We start from the raw sequence: 12,283 nt of genomic DNA, 5'->3' as shown, positions 1-12,283 counted from the left end.
CCCCCCCCCCCCCCCCAGACCACCAAAGACAGAGCCCACACTGATTCTGGCTGCACATATTTTACTGTCTCGAATATGCTTGAATTAAAATAAGAATGCAAAAAAATAAAAAATAAAGATGACTCATTGTGGAAATACTGTTTGCTCTGCCGATTGTGCATTAATTCAGAGTTTGAAGTTTGTGTTATTTTTTTTTTGCATAGGGATATTTCCTGTTAATTTGGAATGAAACAGCATCAAATCCTTCGATATAAGGGGCCATTTGGGGTTCCTTCAAAATGTGAGCATTAAAATCAGCAGTCTTTAAGATCTATAAGGTATATTGTGTTTCCCATCATTCACAGATTTAAATTAAGCTACTACGAGAGCTCTGTATGCATGAAGGTCAAACTTATAACCCTGCAACGCTTTACTTTACAAAATAAAGTCCACTTAAGACGGATAGAAAATTGTCCTTTATTATTTGCACATATTATTAAGCACAATATCTGCATTTGCATTTTGTCACAAGTAAATGCAAAAGTTGAAAATAAAAACCTGCGGGACGTGGCGGTTGTACATAGTCTGGGGACTATTTTGTTCAGGGCTCCATTGTTTTTGTCTGCAAGGAAGGCAAATGTGTGCAAGATTAACAGCCTTAAACTGAGGGGTAAAAAAATAAAAGCACTTTGTAAACTGAAAATATCCATCGACCGAAAATCAGAAATCAGGCCACAATAACTGCAATGATCCTACAGGTCTTTTACAAATAAACAAACAAATGAACAAAATACAATAATTGCAGCTTGAAATAATTATATCTTTGGTATTTATGCACCAAGCTTTAAATAATTATACAACTTTGTTGAGAGGATGTGTAGACATCGTCTCCCCCTGTCTTCAATGCTCTTGGATATTTACAGTTGGTTGTAAATAAGCATTTGTAGTATGCAAAACATCTCAACATCACAGGATTCACAAACAACAAAATACAAGCTCGTTAACCTAAATGTGATTACGGAATATGTGTAAAAAATACATTCCTCGTTACACCATCCGGTTATTTTTAAAGGAAGAAAAAAAAAAACATTTAACTGAGACATCTGACAACACGGACTTCATTTCGGTTTCAAAAGTCATCTTTCTAATAATGACAATTGCTCAAAGATAATACTGAGCTATTTATATAACCGGTGACGCACTGAACTGGGAAAAGAAATCTTTGATATGAGAGTATAGGCTACTCTTCCGGTAATCAACAATTCACACGCACAAAATATACACAAGTACCTCAAAAGTGGGGAAATTAATTGGACCTTAGGTTATGTTGTAATAATAATAATAATAATAATAATAGTAAAAATAATAATAATAATTTAAAGCAAATACCAGGAGATCCACAGATATTTAAAACACAAGAGTACAGCATATAAAAATACAACCTATAAGGATAAAGTTAAAAAGTATTTGAAACTAATACCTCTGTGATGTTTTGTCTGACTATCACTATTATATGTTTTTTTTAAAACAGATGCAGCCAGACGCAGATAAAAGATATTCTAATAGTCATACAGCTGCAAAGTGAAATGAAATGAAAGGAAATGTAAAGCACGTTTGTGTCTCAGTGGCCTCCAGGTGAAGATTTTAAAGGCTCAGGCGACAAAGAGACGGAGTGGAATTATTTATTTTAGCTTGACTCGTCCTTTCAGAACACTTGAACATGACTTGTGAATGTAATTGCCGTCTGGAAGATTCGGGATTTGCATCTGCTACACTGAGCAGTGAGTGAAAGAAATAATGTGTGTTAAGAATCGTTGTTTTCTTATTTACTTCAAATAAACTGTAGCCTGTGTGTTGAATGGTTTAATATACAAATAAGTGTTTTTGGACAATTATTTTTTATAAAGAATTTTTTAAAAAAAATTTACATTCACACTAAACGTGCTACAGGATGCCATTGTAATTAAAACAAGAACCTATATGGAGCCTGTGTTGAACGGATTATACCTCCATTTAATGATTATCATGCAGGGTAGACGTTAATTTTGGCTGAACTCTGCATTTCCACTGGCGGCCAAAAGCTGCAAGTCTGCCCTCATGTGGATACACCGAGAAGCAAAGTGAACTACCCTACACAGTTGGTAATGTAATTTCACTGTAGGACATGATGACAACCCAATTAAACGCTTAATGAAACCTCAGTTTTCTAATAGCCTTTTTGGGAAATAACTGTAGATGTGATGCATCACAGACGAAATGAACATTAATCCCTCTCCAAACCTTTTTCTTTCTTTTTTTCATAAAGGACGCTGAAACAATGGGTATAATTGATGCTGTATTGACGTAAAGTGAAAATAATACAGCCATCACATGGATTATCAATAAAGCGACTCTTTGTGTGGAATAAATGCATTTATTTACTCCGTCCTTTTACTGGTTACAGAAGTAGCACAGAGATAAAACACCACTGAGGTAAAGCATGGCATGAGTTCACTTGTAGAGTTACTGTAAAGTGGAACTGCACAAAACCTTTCACCTGCATTAATTCAAAGATGGAAACGAGCTTTTTTTTGCGCCAACAATTGGAAATCTCTCTTATTTGCAGCAGATTGAGAGGCGTCAAAGCCACATTTAGCTTATCTAGAACATTGGAAAAGCAGATAAACTTGAAAAAAAAATTACCTATTTGTCCATAAGGCGGTCCTTGTTATAGAATATCCTCTATTGCAGCTAACACTGGTAACATTAGGATGTCAAAAGGAGCTGGACGGGATGCCCAATCTCTTGAATTCTCTAAACATTTGTAGCCTGGAGTGAAACTACTTTGAGGCAGGAAAAAGAATCAGTCCTCTTGTGGTCTGGGGGTTGGGACACCAAAGTCCAATAGCCCCCTATTTAGACATTTACAGCTACGTTTATTATACTGTCTAGACGGTTCAAGGTTTAGTAAACAACCCAGTGTTTGAAAGCAAAGGAAATAAAGGGACTATACAGGCCTGAAAGCGCCAAATTTCTCCATTGATGAATCCTAAGAAAGATTCTCCCTTTTCTTGTGTTATTTTTGTAGGACTTGGTTAAGTTCATGTGACAAGTTTCGTGACTATGATATAACATTTGTCGTGTCTACTTTATTTCACACCACAACGTGCATTATACATGCGTCTTATAAATGGGTATTACACAAGGAAGAAGCCTACATATATTTTTATATAAATAATTACAAAGTACAGGTCGCGCTTTGCTGAAATATTGGTTGCCAATAAAGCGAAAATATGTGAACACAAATAAATAAATGCAGATTTTTTTTTGCAAAAATATGGTATCTTGGGTTTCCAAATGCTGGATATTTGTAAAATAAACTGTTTAAACTGGACGATCAGGGTTCAAATATGCAGAGGGAACAGTCTTTAAAACGTGTGTGTGTATAGCTCCTATTTTACTATGGTGTGTGTGTGTGTGTGTGTGTACACCACTATGTCAGGTATCAGAATAAAGGATTCCCAGTGAAATACTGTAGACGGTCGCGGTTCAGCTTTTTCTCTTTCATTCTTCTATTCTGAAACCAAATCTTCACCCTGCCGATCAGACAGGTTTAACATCCTGGACAGCTGAAGCCGCTTCTCTTTGTTAATGTACACGTTGAAGAAAAACTCTCGTTCAAGTTCTCGGATCTGGTATTTGGTGTAAGGACACCTCTTCTTCCTGGACTTGGTTGATGAACCTGCGCATGAAAAAGAAAAAAATGTGAAAAATGTTTCCTAAAAATTCCAACATCAGGTCATAAAATGTGGAGCACAGTAAAGTTAACAGGTTGAGAAATATATTTATTTACTTATGCACAAAGGCCCTCTCTCTTTCACACACACACACAGATACAACAACAGAGGAATTTGCATTAAAGTAAACTTGTGATTTTTAAGCATATATTGGTGTATGGAGCGCATTATATCCCATAATTCCCTAAAAATGTTGCTATACCTGCACAACATTGCCTATAAGCTGATAAAATAAACTTTTAATAAAACGATTTCTAACTTTCTTACATTCCATATCAACACAAATCAATTCCAGCGACACCGTATTATTATTAGACACAAGGCAACCTTTAAAGTATGGTTACTTAACCGCTTCCCATTGTAAATACCTTTACAACCGTAAAGTAAATCTTATTGGGATATAAAAGCTTTTGCATGCTTATAAAGAGGCACATAACCCTGGACGGCCACGGCGGTGGACATAGTGCAGTCCAAGACACTCCATTGTCTAAATCGCACACCTTATATCCAAGACCGAGAGGAAAATAGTGACTTACTCTGTTGGTTGTTCTTGTCGCCGCAGTTGGAGGATGAGTCCTCGTCGACGCTCCCGCTCGGGTCAGCTTTGTGCTGCTCCAGTTTGGTTAAAGCCTGATTGTTGTCCGCATCATCTCCGGGAGCAGCAGAGTCTGTCTTTTGTTTGGGGAGCTCCGCGTTGGGCTTGTCCGAGTTAGGAGTGTCCAGAAACTGGTCGAAGCCCTGGGGGAGAACCCCATTTCGGCCGACGCCGGTGAAGAAATTGCACGGCGAGCTCGTCCCCCCGTGGTGGCCGTACAAGGACTCATTTTTGAATATCACATCCGCCCTGCTGCTGGAGGACTGGATCAAGTCCCGGTGCATTATCTCGTCCGTTGAGTAGTAAGACGCGTAATTGCCCCTGTAGTGCCATTTGCTGGGATGGTCCAGTCCATAATCCCTGAAAGCGACTTCTCGAACAGGTTGGACTTGGGCTATGTTGGGAGAATAGGGGAAATTAATCTGACACGAAGTAGTCTGCGGTAAAAAGGAGGAGACTGATGTAAAATCGGGCGTCGAAACGTAATAAGTGCAGCTCGGTAAATACATATTTGACGCACAGCTGCGATCATCGTATTCCGTCATATCTCTTCTTCCTTTTTCCTCTTTGCAGACAGAGGAAAGTAATTGGCAGCTTGACTGTGTTAAACTTTGTCCATCTATAGCACCACAGGCGTGTGGAAAGACCCCGCCAGGGAGAAAAAATCGGAAACGTAGGCAGACCTGCAATACATCTTGATCGATTCTTGAGGTAATTGTGTCATGTGATCCAGCCAAGAAATTACCATACATCAATATCAGTCATTAAAAACTGTCCGGAGAAACTCATGTGAGCGCATGCAAGAGACTCCATTGGCTGCCTGGCTGCAGAGGAAACTCCTCTCCAGCCTTCTTGCCCTATAGCTCACGGAAAGAGAAATTTGTGAACCACCGCTGGAATATTTAATTGAAAGCTTTACAGCAACATCCTCTTTTGTCGTGTAATGACAAGTAATGAGAAGCGCACACGCTCATTTGTCAATAAATTTGCGCAATTTGGAGCGGGCGTCGCTTTTGTAGCAACAGTTAGGTTGGGAACATTGAAGTTGACCTCCGCATTCAATGCAAAGCTTGAGGAGAATGGCACAAAGGCCACCGTGTCTGGATTTCAACTGCACAGTTAAACCAGAAAGTGCAGCATTATATGTGATCCACAAGCGACTCATTAAGTGTCTTTTTATGGAACAAAATTTTAGGGTTCATTGCATATAATCACTGTGCACCCATTGTGGTTGGTTGGGTGGGTGGATGGGGGACACGTTTAAATACACACAAACAAACGCAGCACCAAAATATTTGAATTCATTATCAGACACAATCATCTCGTCCTGCAGTGTGGTGCACAGAAAGAGCTCAGGAGCCACAAAAGAAATAACAAAACTATCACAAATTCAGACAGAAATTCTGCTGCAAAGCATGCAAACTAGCCCATGTGTGCCTCGGCGTTAAAATCGGTTTGTATTAGTATGTCAGAACATAAATTGCTTGCTTGGTTTTTCATTTGTTACACCCTTAATAATAAATGCAGATGAACGCGGGGTAGAAACAGCCAAATAAAACAGCCCACGGTCCGCTGTTGTAAATGCAGAAAACGTTGATTTTGGATACCACAAAAACATAAGCTAAGTCCATTGCAAGCATGAATCACCAAGCACATTCAGCATGGCCAAGTCCAGAACAACTGGCTTTGACCGTCTGTGGTCTAGGTGATGTTCACCAAGCACTCACCAACAAGCCTCTGCACCCAAACCCATTTTATGGCACGAAGGCAGCCATGCCTGCAGTGTTTGGGCCCTCTTCTCGGTGGGGAAAATGGACTTTACGGATACCACATGTCTTCAAGCCTCGATCAATATTTTTGTTTGCTTTCTGTGAGTATTATTTTTTTGTTATGCTTATTATTCGTAAGAAAGTAGAAAATTGAAGGAGGTTATTTAAAGTAAATCAAAGCACTTCATGGTTGTTGTTTTAATGCGCGCAGGCCTGATACTTGGACACTGAACACAGAATGATCATGAAAGTAGAAACGCAGCTCTGACTTGAAGGCCAGTATTGTAGTCAGAGGGCAAGTAGATTTCTCACTGCTTTAAGCCTGAAGGTCACACGCAATGTGGAAGTAGCTTAAAGGCGACTGGGTTTATTGTTATTGGGGGGTAAAATCAGCTTTGTGGTCGGATTCTCGGTTTTCAACCTTTAACACACTTCACGCTGAAACCCCTGAGACGGTTTACAAATGAAAACTAAAATGCGCATTTATTTAGAGAAATTAGGGCAGAAATTAGACATTTCTTACCAAACTAATCCAACCGACGCACCGCCTGAAGAGTGCAAAAAAACATATGAACTCACCACCAACAGTTACAGTGAAATGTTAAAGAATGTAATGCTCGTAAAAGAGTTCAATAGACAGACTTAAGGCGACCTGTTGCTTACCACTTGTGACTGTTTCTTTGTGGTCTTTATTATCATTAATACGTCTGTGACTGTTATTATTATTATTATAATTATTATTCCTCGATGCGTTTTGCAAGTTTGCACTTAAATATTTGGTAATAATAATAAACTTTATTTATACAGTACTTGTCAAAATAAAAGTAAAAAAGTGCCTTAAAGGGTTGAACGAGGAACAGAAACATTTCAGGGCTGCATTAAATTAAAATCAGGCATTTACCTTAAGACATGAATAAAATGGAAATAAAATACCAATAAAATGATGTCACCTACTCATATATGCGCTCAGTATAAAACATTTTTACTTTCACATTTTAAGTCACACTGCAGGAGACAAGTTTTAGGGGACCAAACTTGAATCCAGTTTTTGTTGTCCGTAATATTAACCAATTTACCAAATATATTTGAGAAGCTATTATAATTGTTCATATTGGTTTGAGAAATAGACATTTAGTTATTCTAATTTCTGTATCTAAATAAGTAGCTTTGTGCCAATGTTGGAAGGAAGTAGCACAGCCTACTAACTTGACCTTAACTTTGTTTTGGCGCCCCCACTATCTTAAGTATCCTGAGCTATATGACGTTGTCTGGCTGCGTTTGGCAGTAAAGCAATAAAGCAACAAATACTGAGGGAGAACATTGCGTATCGGACACACAGAAAACTCAGTGTAGCCGTTCAAAATAGTCTGAGCAATAAAACCTAATAGGTGAAACATGTTGTGTGGGCAGGATTCTAAGCTGAAAAACAACAGGCCCGCAGCACACTGAGAGTAGATTGGGAACAAAATAACATACTGAAAATATAGCAAGATTGCACCAATGTAAATGACATTTATCCCCAACAGATCCACAAAATAAAAGCACAAAAGTGGACAATAGAGATCTGTAACAGCCACTGATGGGAGAACCATCTCTCCACGTTTCATTACAAATTACTAGGTTTGAAATGTTACTCTTTCATGAACCTTTACTGCAGCGTTATGTTCTGCAGAGAAACATAGTGATGCAGTGGTAATGACGTGGTGATGATGTAATGGGAGGGCCCATTAATAGATCCACTCTCCTGTAATGTTTCATGTGTACTGATCTGTTGGTAACTCTTCAATAGTTTCAGCTTGAGCCTCTGCATTTAGAACCAGACTGACTACTTGTGACCTGCAAACTTTGTGAGTTCTCAACCAAGTGTGGAAACAACAACAAAGTGTTTTTGTAAATATATAAACAATAACCCCGTTAGATGTGTGGATAGCAGATCAACATACGAGCTGCTTTTACGCACAGAGGAACCTGCTTTGGGCGTATAAAAGTGGATAAAATACGACTGAGAAATTAAAGGATGCGCACATGACTTCTGAACTGCACCAGATCCATTTGGCCACAGTATCCTCCTACTCACATGTGGAGGATTTGTGTGTCGGTGTGAGCTGCTGCTGCTGCTGCTGCTGTGGTGTATATTTACTGTGAGCAGGAATTACACGTCTGCGTGGAAACGCTAAGTGGGCCTAGTGGACACATTAGAACAAGTGACTAACACCGGAGCAAATAGACAAATATAAGTTTAAAAAATGTGATGATTAAATTCCAGTCAGAGTAATATTTTTTAAGTATTTGCCACTGAATTTACAACTAAAAGTCGAGGTGGTTATGACATAATAAAGCAGTCGCTGACTCTGTTATGCTGGCTGTGGAAATATTTGAAATCTCACTTTTTGAAGCTACATGATAAAGACAGATATTTACCACACGTATGAGCGCGAACTACAGGGCGTTTTTATTTTAAAGTGATGGAGGATGGTTAGGAAGTTATTAAAGTGTGTATAAAGTCAACAAATACTTTCCTTTCACACACGATTACTCGCATACACTGGTATTTCCACCGCTGCAGGCAGCCAAAAACATCAAAATCTCTTCAGTGAATCCTCTCCACATCTATTTTTAAATCATTACTAAAAATCTGGTTTTAGAGCGCAGACTACTGAGACATTGTACATATTCAAACAGACAATGATCAACTAGTGAGCGGCTTACTGATCTTGAATACAACCACAGTATACACACTTGAAGCCTTTGGTGAAACGTGCCATTAAATATAACTGTCTAAAAATATAAAATGATTCACATGATGCACAGTAACTTGTGTACAGGTAATTTAAAAATGATCTTTATTTACAAATGTATTAATCTGCAGTGTGCGTCCATTTTACAAAATCTCTCGTCCGTGCGTAAAAGGATGGCTGGTCTAATGCGCCTTCGTATTTTTTGAAAGTAACATGCTCTCTGGAATGATTCATGAATGTAAAGTGAAATGTTATTTAATTTTTCATGAATTAATATAAAGACTGGGCCTACAGAGCCAGATTGATTCCGATGCATCTGATCTGTGACTGTGTAGTATATCCACGTTGGTATAGCAACACGAAACCAGGTACAAATCCAGACTCATTTCATACAGTTAAAATGTAGTTTGAACTAACACCATCACAATGTTTCACATCCACAAACTCATTTGTTCTGCATTCATTTGAACACCTTCTAGCACTAAATGCGGCGCAAATATTTTCCTCCACACACCGACTTTGAATGTGGACGCGGCCACTTACAAACAAAAGCAATGTCACTTTTCTTGTTTGATCAAATGTACAGTCAATTTTGGGGGAAACTCAAACATTTAATTGTATAACAGCAATTAGGAAACAGACATGCATTTATAATATATTTAGCAATAAGGTTTTATCCGTCCGTAAACATGAACTTGACTGCTTGCTTCCACATTTGGCCTACACTGCATGCGCAGGCAATCATACAAAATACACAAAACACACATAGAACCATATTCCTGTTTAAATAGGTCTGAAGTCTGAGCTGGATGGTAAACAATTAGCCTTAAATGTGTATTATTATGCGCGGCTGCAGGCCAACCAGGAGCCAGGGCCTAGTGCGCATTCAGAAAATCTCAAAATCAGAAATCTTAATCTGCTTTATTACTAATACCACTGAAGATGTTGGGACTGGATAAAAATGTAGCCCATTATGTGACATGAATATAAACATTTTATACATATTTATAAATAGCTACAAGTCCATGCCACAAACCGAATGGGTATGTGATGTGCTGCAACATTCATAGTACAACGGCGCATATTTTCTGTGCACTGCTGGTCACGATCAAGTACAAAGGTCATCAGTAAGCGGAGAAAGCGTGTTCGCGCATCATCAGTCGTTTCTTCTTCATCCTCCGGTTCTGAAACCATATTTTCACTTGTTGGTCGCTCAGGTCCAGTCTGTCTGACAGCTCCTTTCGTTTCTGTCTGTTGATGAATTCATTCATCATAAATTCATTCTCAAGTTCAGCCAGCTGTGGCTTCGAGTAAGGCTTTCTCTTCTTTCTGGTTTTCACTTGTGACGAGCACCATGGGGCACCTGGATGGAGCAGAGGTAGAAACAAGTTTTATACTTTAAATTAACACCAGCCACAGTCATACACACCGAAGGGAATTAACTATTCCCAGTGGCAGTGCTTACAGAGTCGCTAATACCTTGGTGGAAAAAATACAAGTGGTTTAATAACATAGTAAATGTGAGAACTCGCGCCTACTGTGCATATATAAGAAAATAGGGCTGATATTACCATGAACAACAGACACAACCTCTATACGCATATTATGGGAATATCACAATAATAATGACGCCTCGGGAGATAAACTGACCATAAAATAATCACAGACAGTCATACCCTTATATGTATATGTCACACACAAACTATAAGGTCTCCATATAACTCCAATATAACAATACTGACCAGTGGAAATTAAATAGCCTTTTATAATGATGTGATAAAAGAGAATCGGCATTAAAAGGGGGGTCATAATAACGAGAGGCACAGATCTACTCATACTAGATTATTGTGTTAACTTAATAGATTTGTAAACGAAATAAAACGAGGGAAATACTATTAGGTGTCACAATGAAGTAGTTCCATAAAACAGGCTACTTAACCTTCTGCAAAAGTCGTCCTGGAGCATGTGTGACTTGATGATGGGTGAACGGGGTTCTGCTCCTGTTTGGTGCCCGCCACATGCAGCGGACCTGATGAGTCCGGATCGAGCTGGGCCGCAGAACCGTGGGACCGGCTGTCCAGATCTGAGTAACCGCGCTCACTGGCGGGCCCGTGCTCCCCGGCGTAAACTTCATCTTGTCTGCCAGACTCCTCCGACTTGCGGTTTGCGCTCTGAAAGCATCGAGCAGACTCCTCCAAATGCGCCTTGACGTGGCCGCTGGAGGAGTTGGAATTTATAGACACCGAGTTGGACAGAAACGGCGGACAGTAGCCTCCGAAGGCGCGGCTCTGTGGTGGTGCTGCTGGTCCAGACGTGCACGAACTTGAGGAAGTCCACGGGAGCGTGCACACCTCTCTCCTGTTGTAGGGGAGCTGATGCAGCCCGGGTATGTGGGCTCCATTACCCCGCAAGTTGGAGAAATAGAGCGACTCAGCGGGCGCAAAATTCAACAGGGAACCAACATAGCCGGGATTTAAAGGATTCCGCTCACACATTTCCATGGAGCTTTCCTCGAACGCTTCTTGCAAGCCTTTTAGCAACTCCTGAAGAATAAAGGGTAGGTAATTGTTGATTTGGTAATACGGCGTCACGTGATATGCAAAATATGTTGTTCCGCCCCACCCTTGCTCTCAATACTGCAAAGCAAAATACTCCACGAGGATATATTTTGGTATTGAGTGGGTGGGGGGGATTAAGTTCAAATTTTACCATCTGTTCAGTCAGAAATATGTTAAGAATATTTTGGCTTGTGTCAGTTTCAGCGTCAGGAGATATTATCTGAAAGCACATGCGCTTTACACTCTGGGTATCATTGTGCTGGGACATGAAGAATAACAAGGTGACTCTGTGGACTGACCCATATAGTACAAGGGTAAAAGCAAGGCCCTAAATGCACCACACAGTACACAGACGAATTCATAGATAATTATATAGAATAATTTCTTTCAAAATAAACTGTCTAGATAGATAGATAGATAGGCATGACAACAATAAACAAAAATCCCCTTTCCCCACATGCATTCTCCACAACAATGCAACATTATAAGCCTCACAAAGATGACATTCACTGTATCAGGTTACATTAGGCTACATTAGATATATATATCTTCCTCTCTTGTGGCCCTGGAGGTGCTGCTTTTCTTGTCACTCCCTTGTAAACAATGCAGCCTTTATTCGCGTCGGCCTCGAAGCTATAAGGACCGAAAACAACATGAGAAACATATAATGAAATATATCCGCATTTCGAAGATTCGCAGGACACATCCTCGCCCAGTTTGACACTGTTTTATCTCCCTCTTCTATTCTCCTTAAATTAACTTCACAAGCCGCTTTAAACTATTATCAACCTTTAATATGTTTGAAAACCGCCTGATTACCACCTGCAGGTTTCTATAGACCTAATTTTCTTATATTTGTAAGGCCTTT

The 12,283-nt window shown here is 39.5% G+C and overlaps 2 protein-coding genes across 2 annotated transcripts; both read right to left on the bottom strand.

Annotated features, from left to right (window-relative positions):
- Positions 1-467: 467 nt before the first annotated feature.
- On the bottom strand, positions 468-4,948 carry hoxd11a (homeobox D11a). The gene is given in 3 exon segments (XM_035676555.1): positions 468-3,553; positions 3,555-3,700; positions 4,292-4,948. Coding segments are annotated over 3 exon segments (840 nt in total). The 5' UTR covers positions 4,896-4,948; the 3' UTR covers positions 468-3,463.
- Positions 4,949-9,004: 4,056 nt separating this feature from the next.
- Positions 9,005-11,358, bottom strand: hoxd12a (homeobox D12a). Its single transcript, XM_035676887.1, has 2 exons — positions 10,797-11,358; positions 9,005-10,220 (listed from the first exon to the last, which is right to left on the bottom strand). Exons 1-2 carry the CDS (start codon positions 11,356-11,358, stop codon positions 9,982-9,984), a joined length of 801 nt encoding a protein of 266 aa, XP_035532780.1. The 3' UTR covers positions 9,005-9,981.
- Positions 11,359-12,283: the final 925 nt, after the last annotated feature.

Source organism: Morone saxatilis, unplaced genomic scaffold (genome assembly GCF_004916995.1).
Source record: "Morone saxatilis isolate NCDOM2014 unplaced genomic scaffold, NCSU_SB_2.0 Contig5, whole genome shotgun sequence".
NCBI classification, from domain to species: Eukaryota; Metazoa; Chordata; class Actinopteri; family Moronidae; genus Morone; species Morone saxatilis.
This window is presented reverse-complemented; position numbering and strand designations above follow the sequence as displayed.

Bases quoted from the DNA above. Each gene is read 5' to 3' on its own strand.
- hoxd12a (XM_035676887.1), bottom strand. From the start codon at position 11,358: ATGGAAATGTGTGAGCGGAATCCTTTAAATCCCGGCTATGTTGGTTCC. The intron at 10,221-10,796 runs GTTAAGTAGCCT...TGCTCCATCCAG, and splicing joins CAGGACGACTTTTGCAGAAG to GTGCCCCATGGTGCTCGTCA.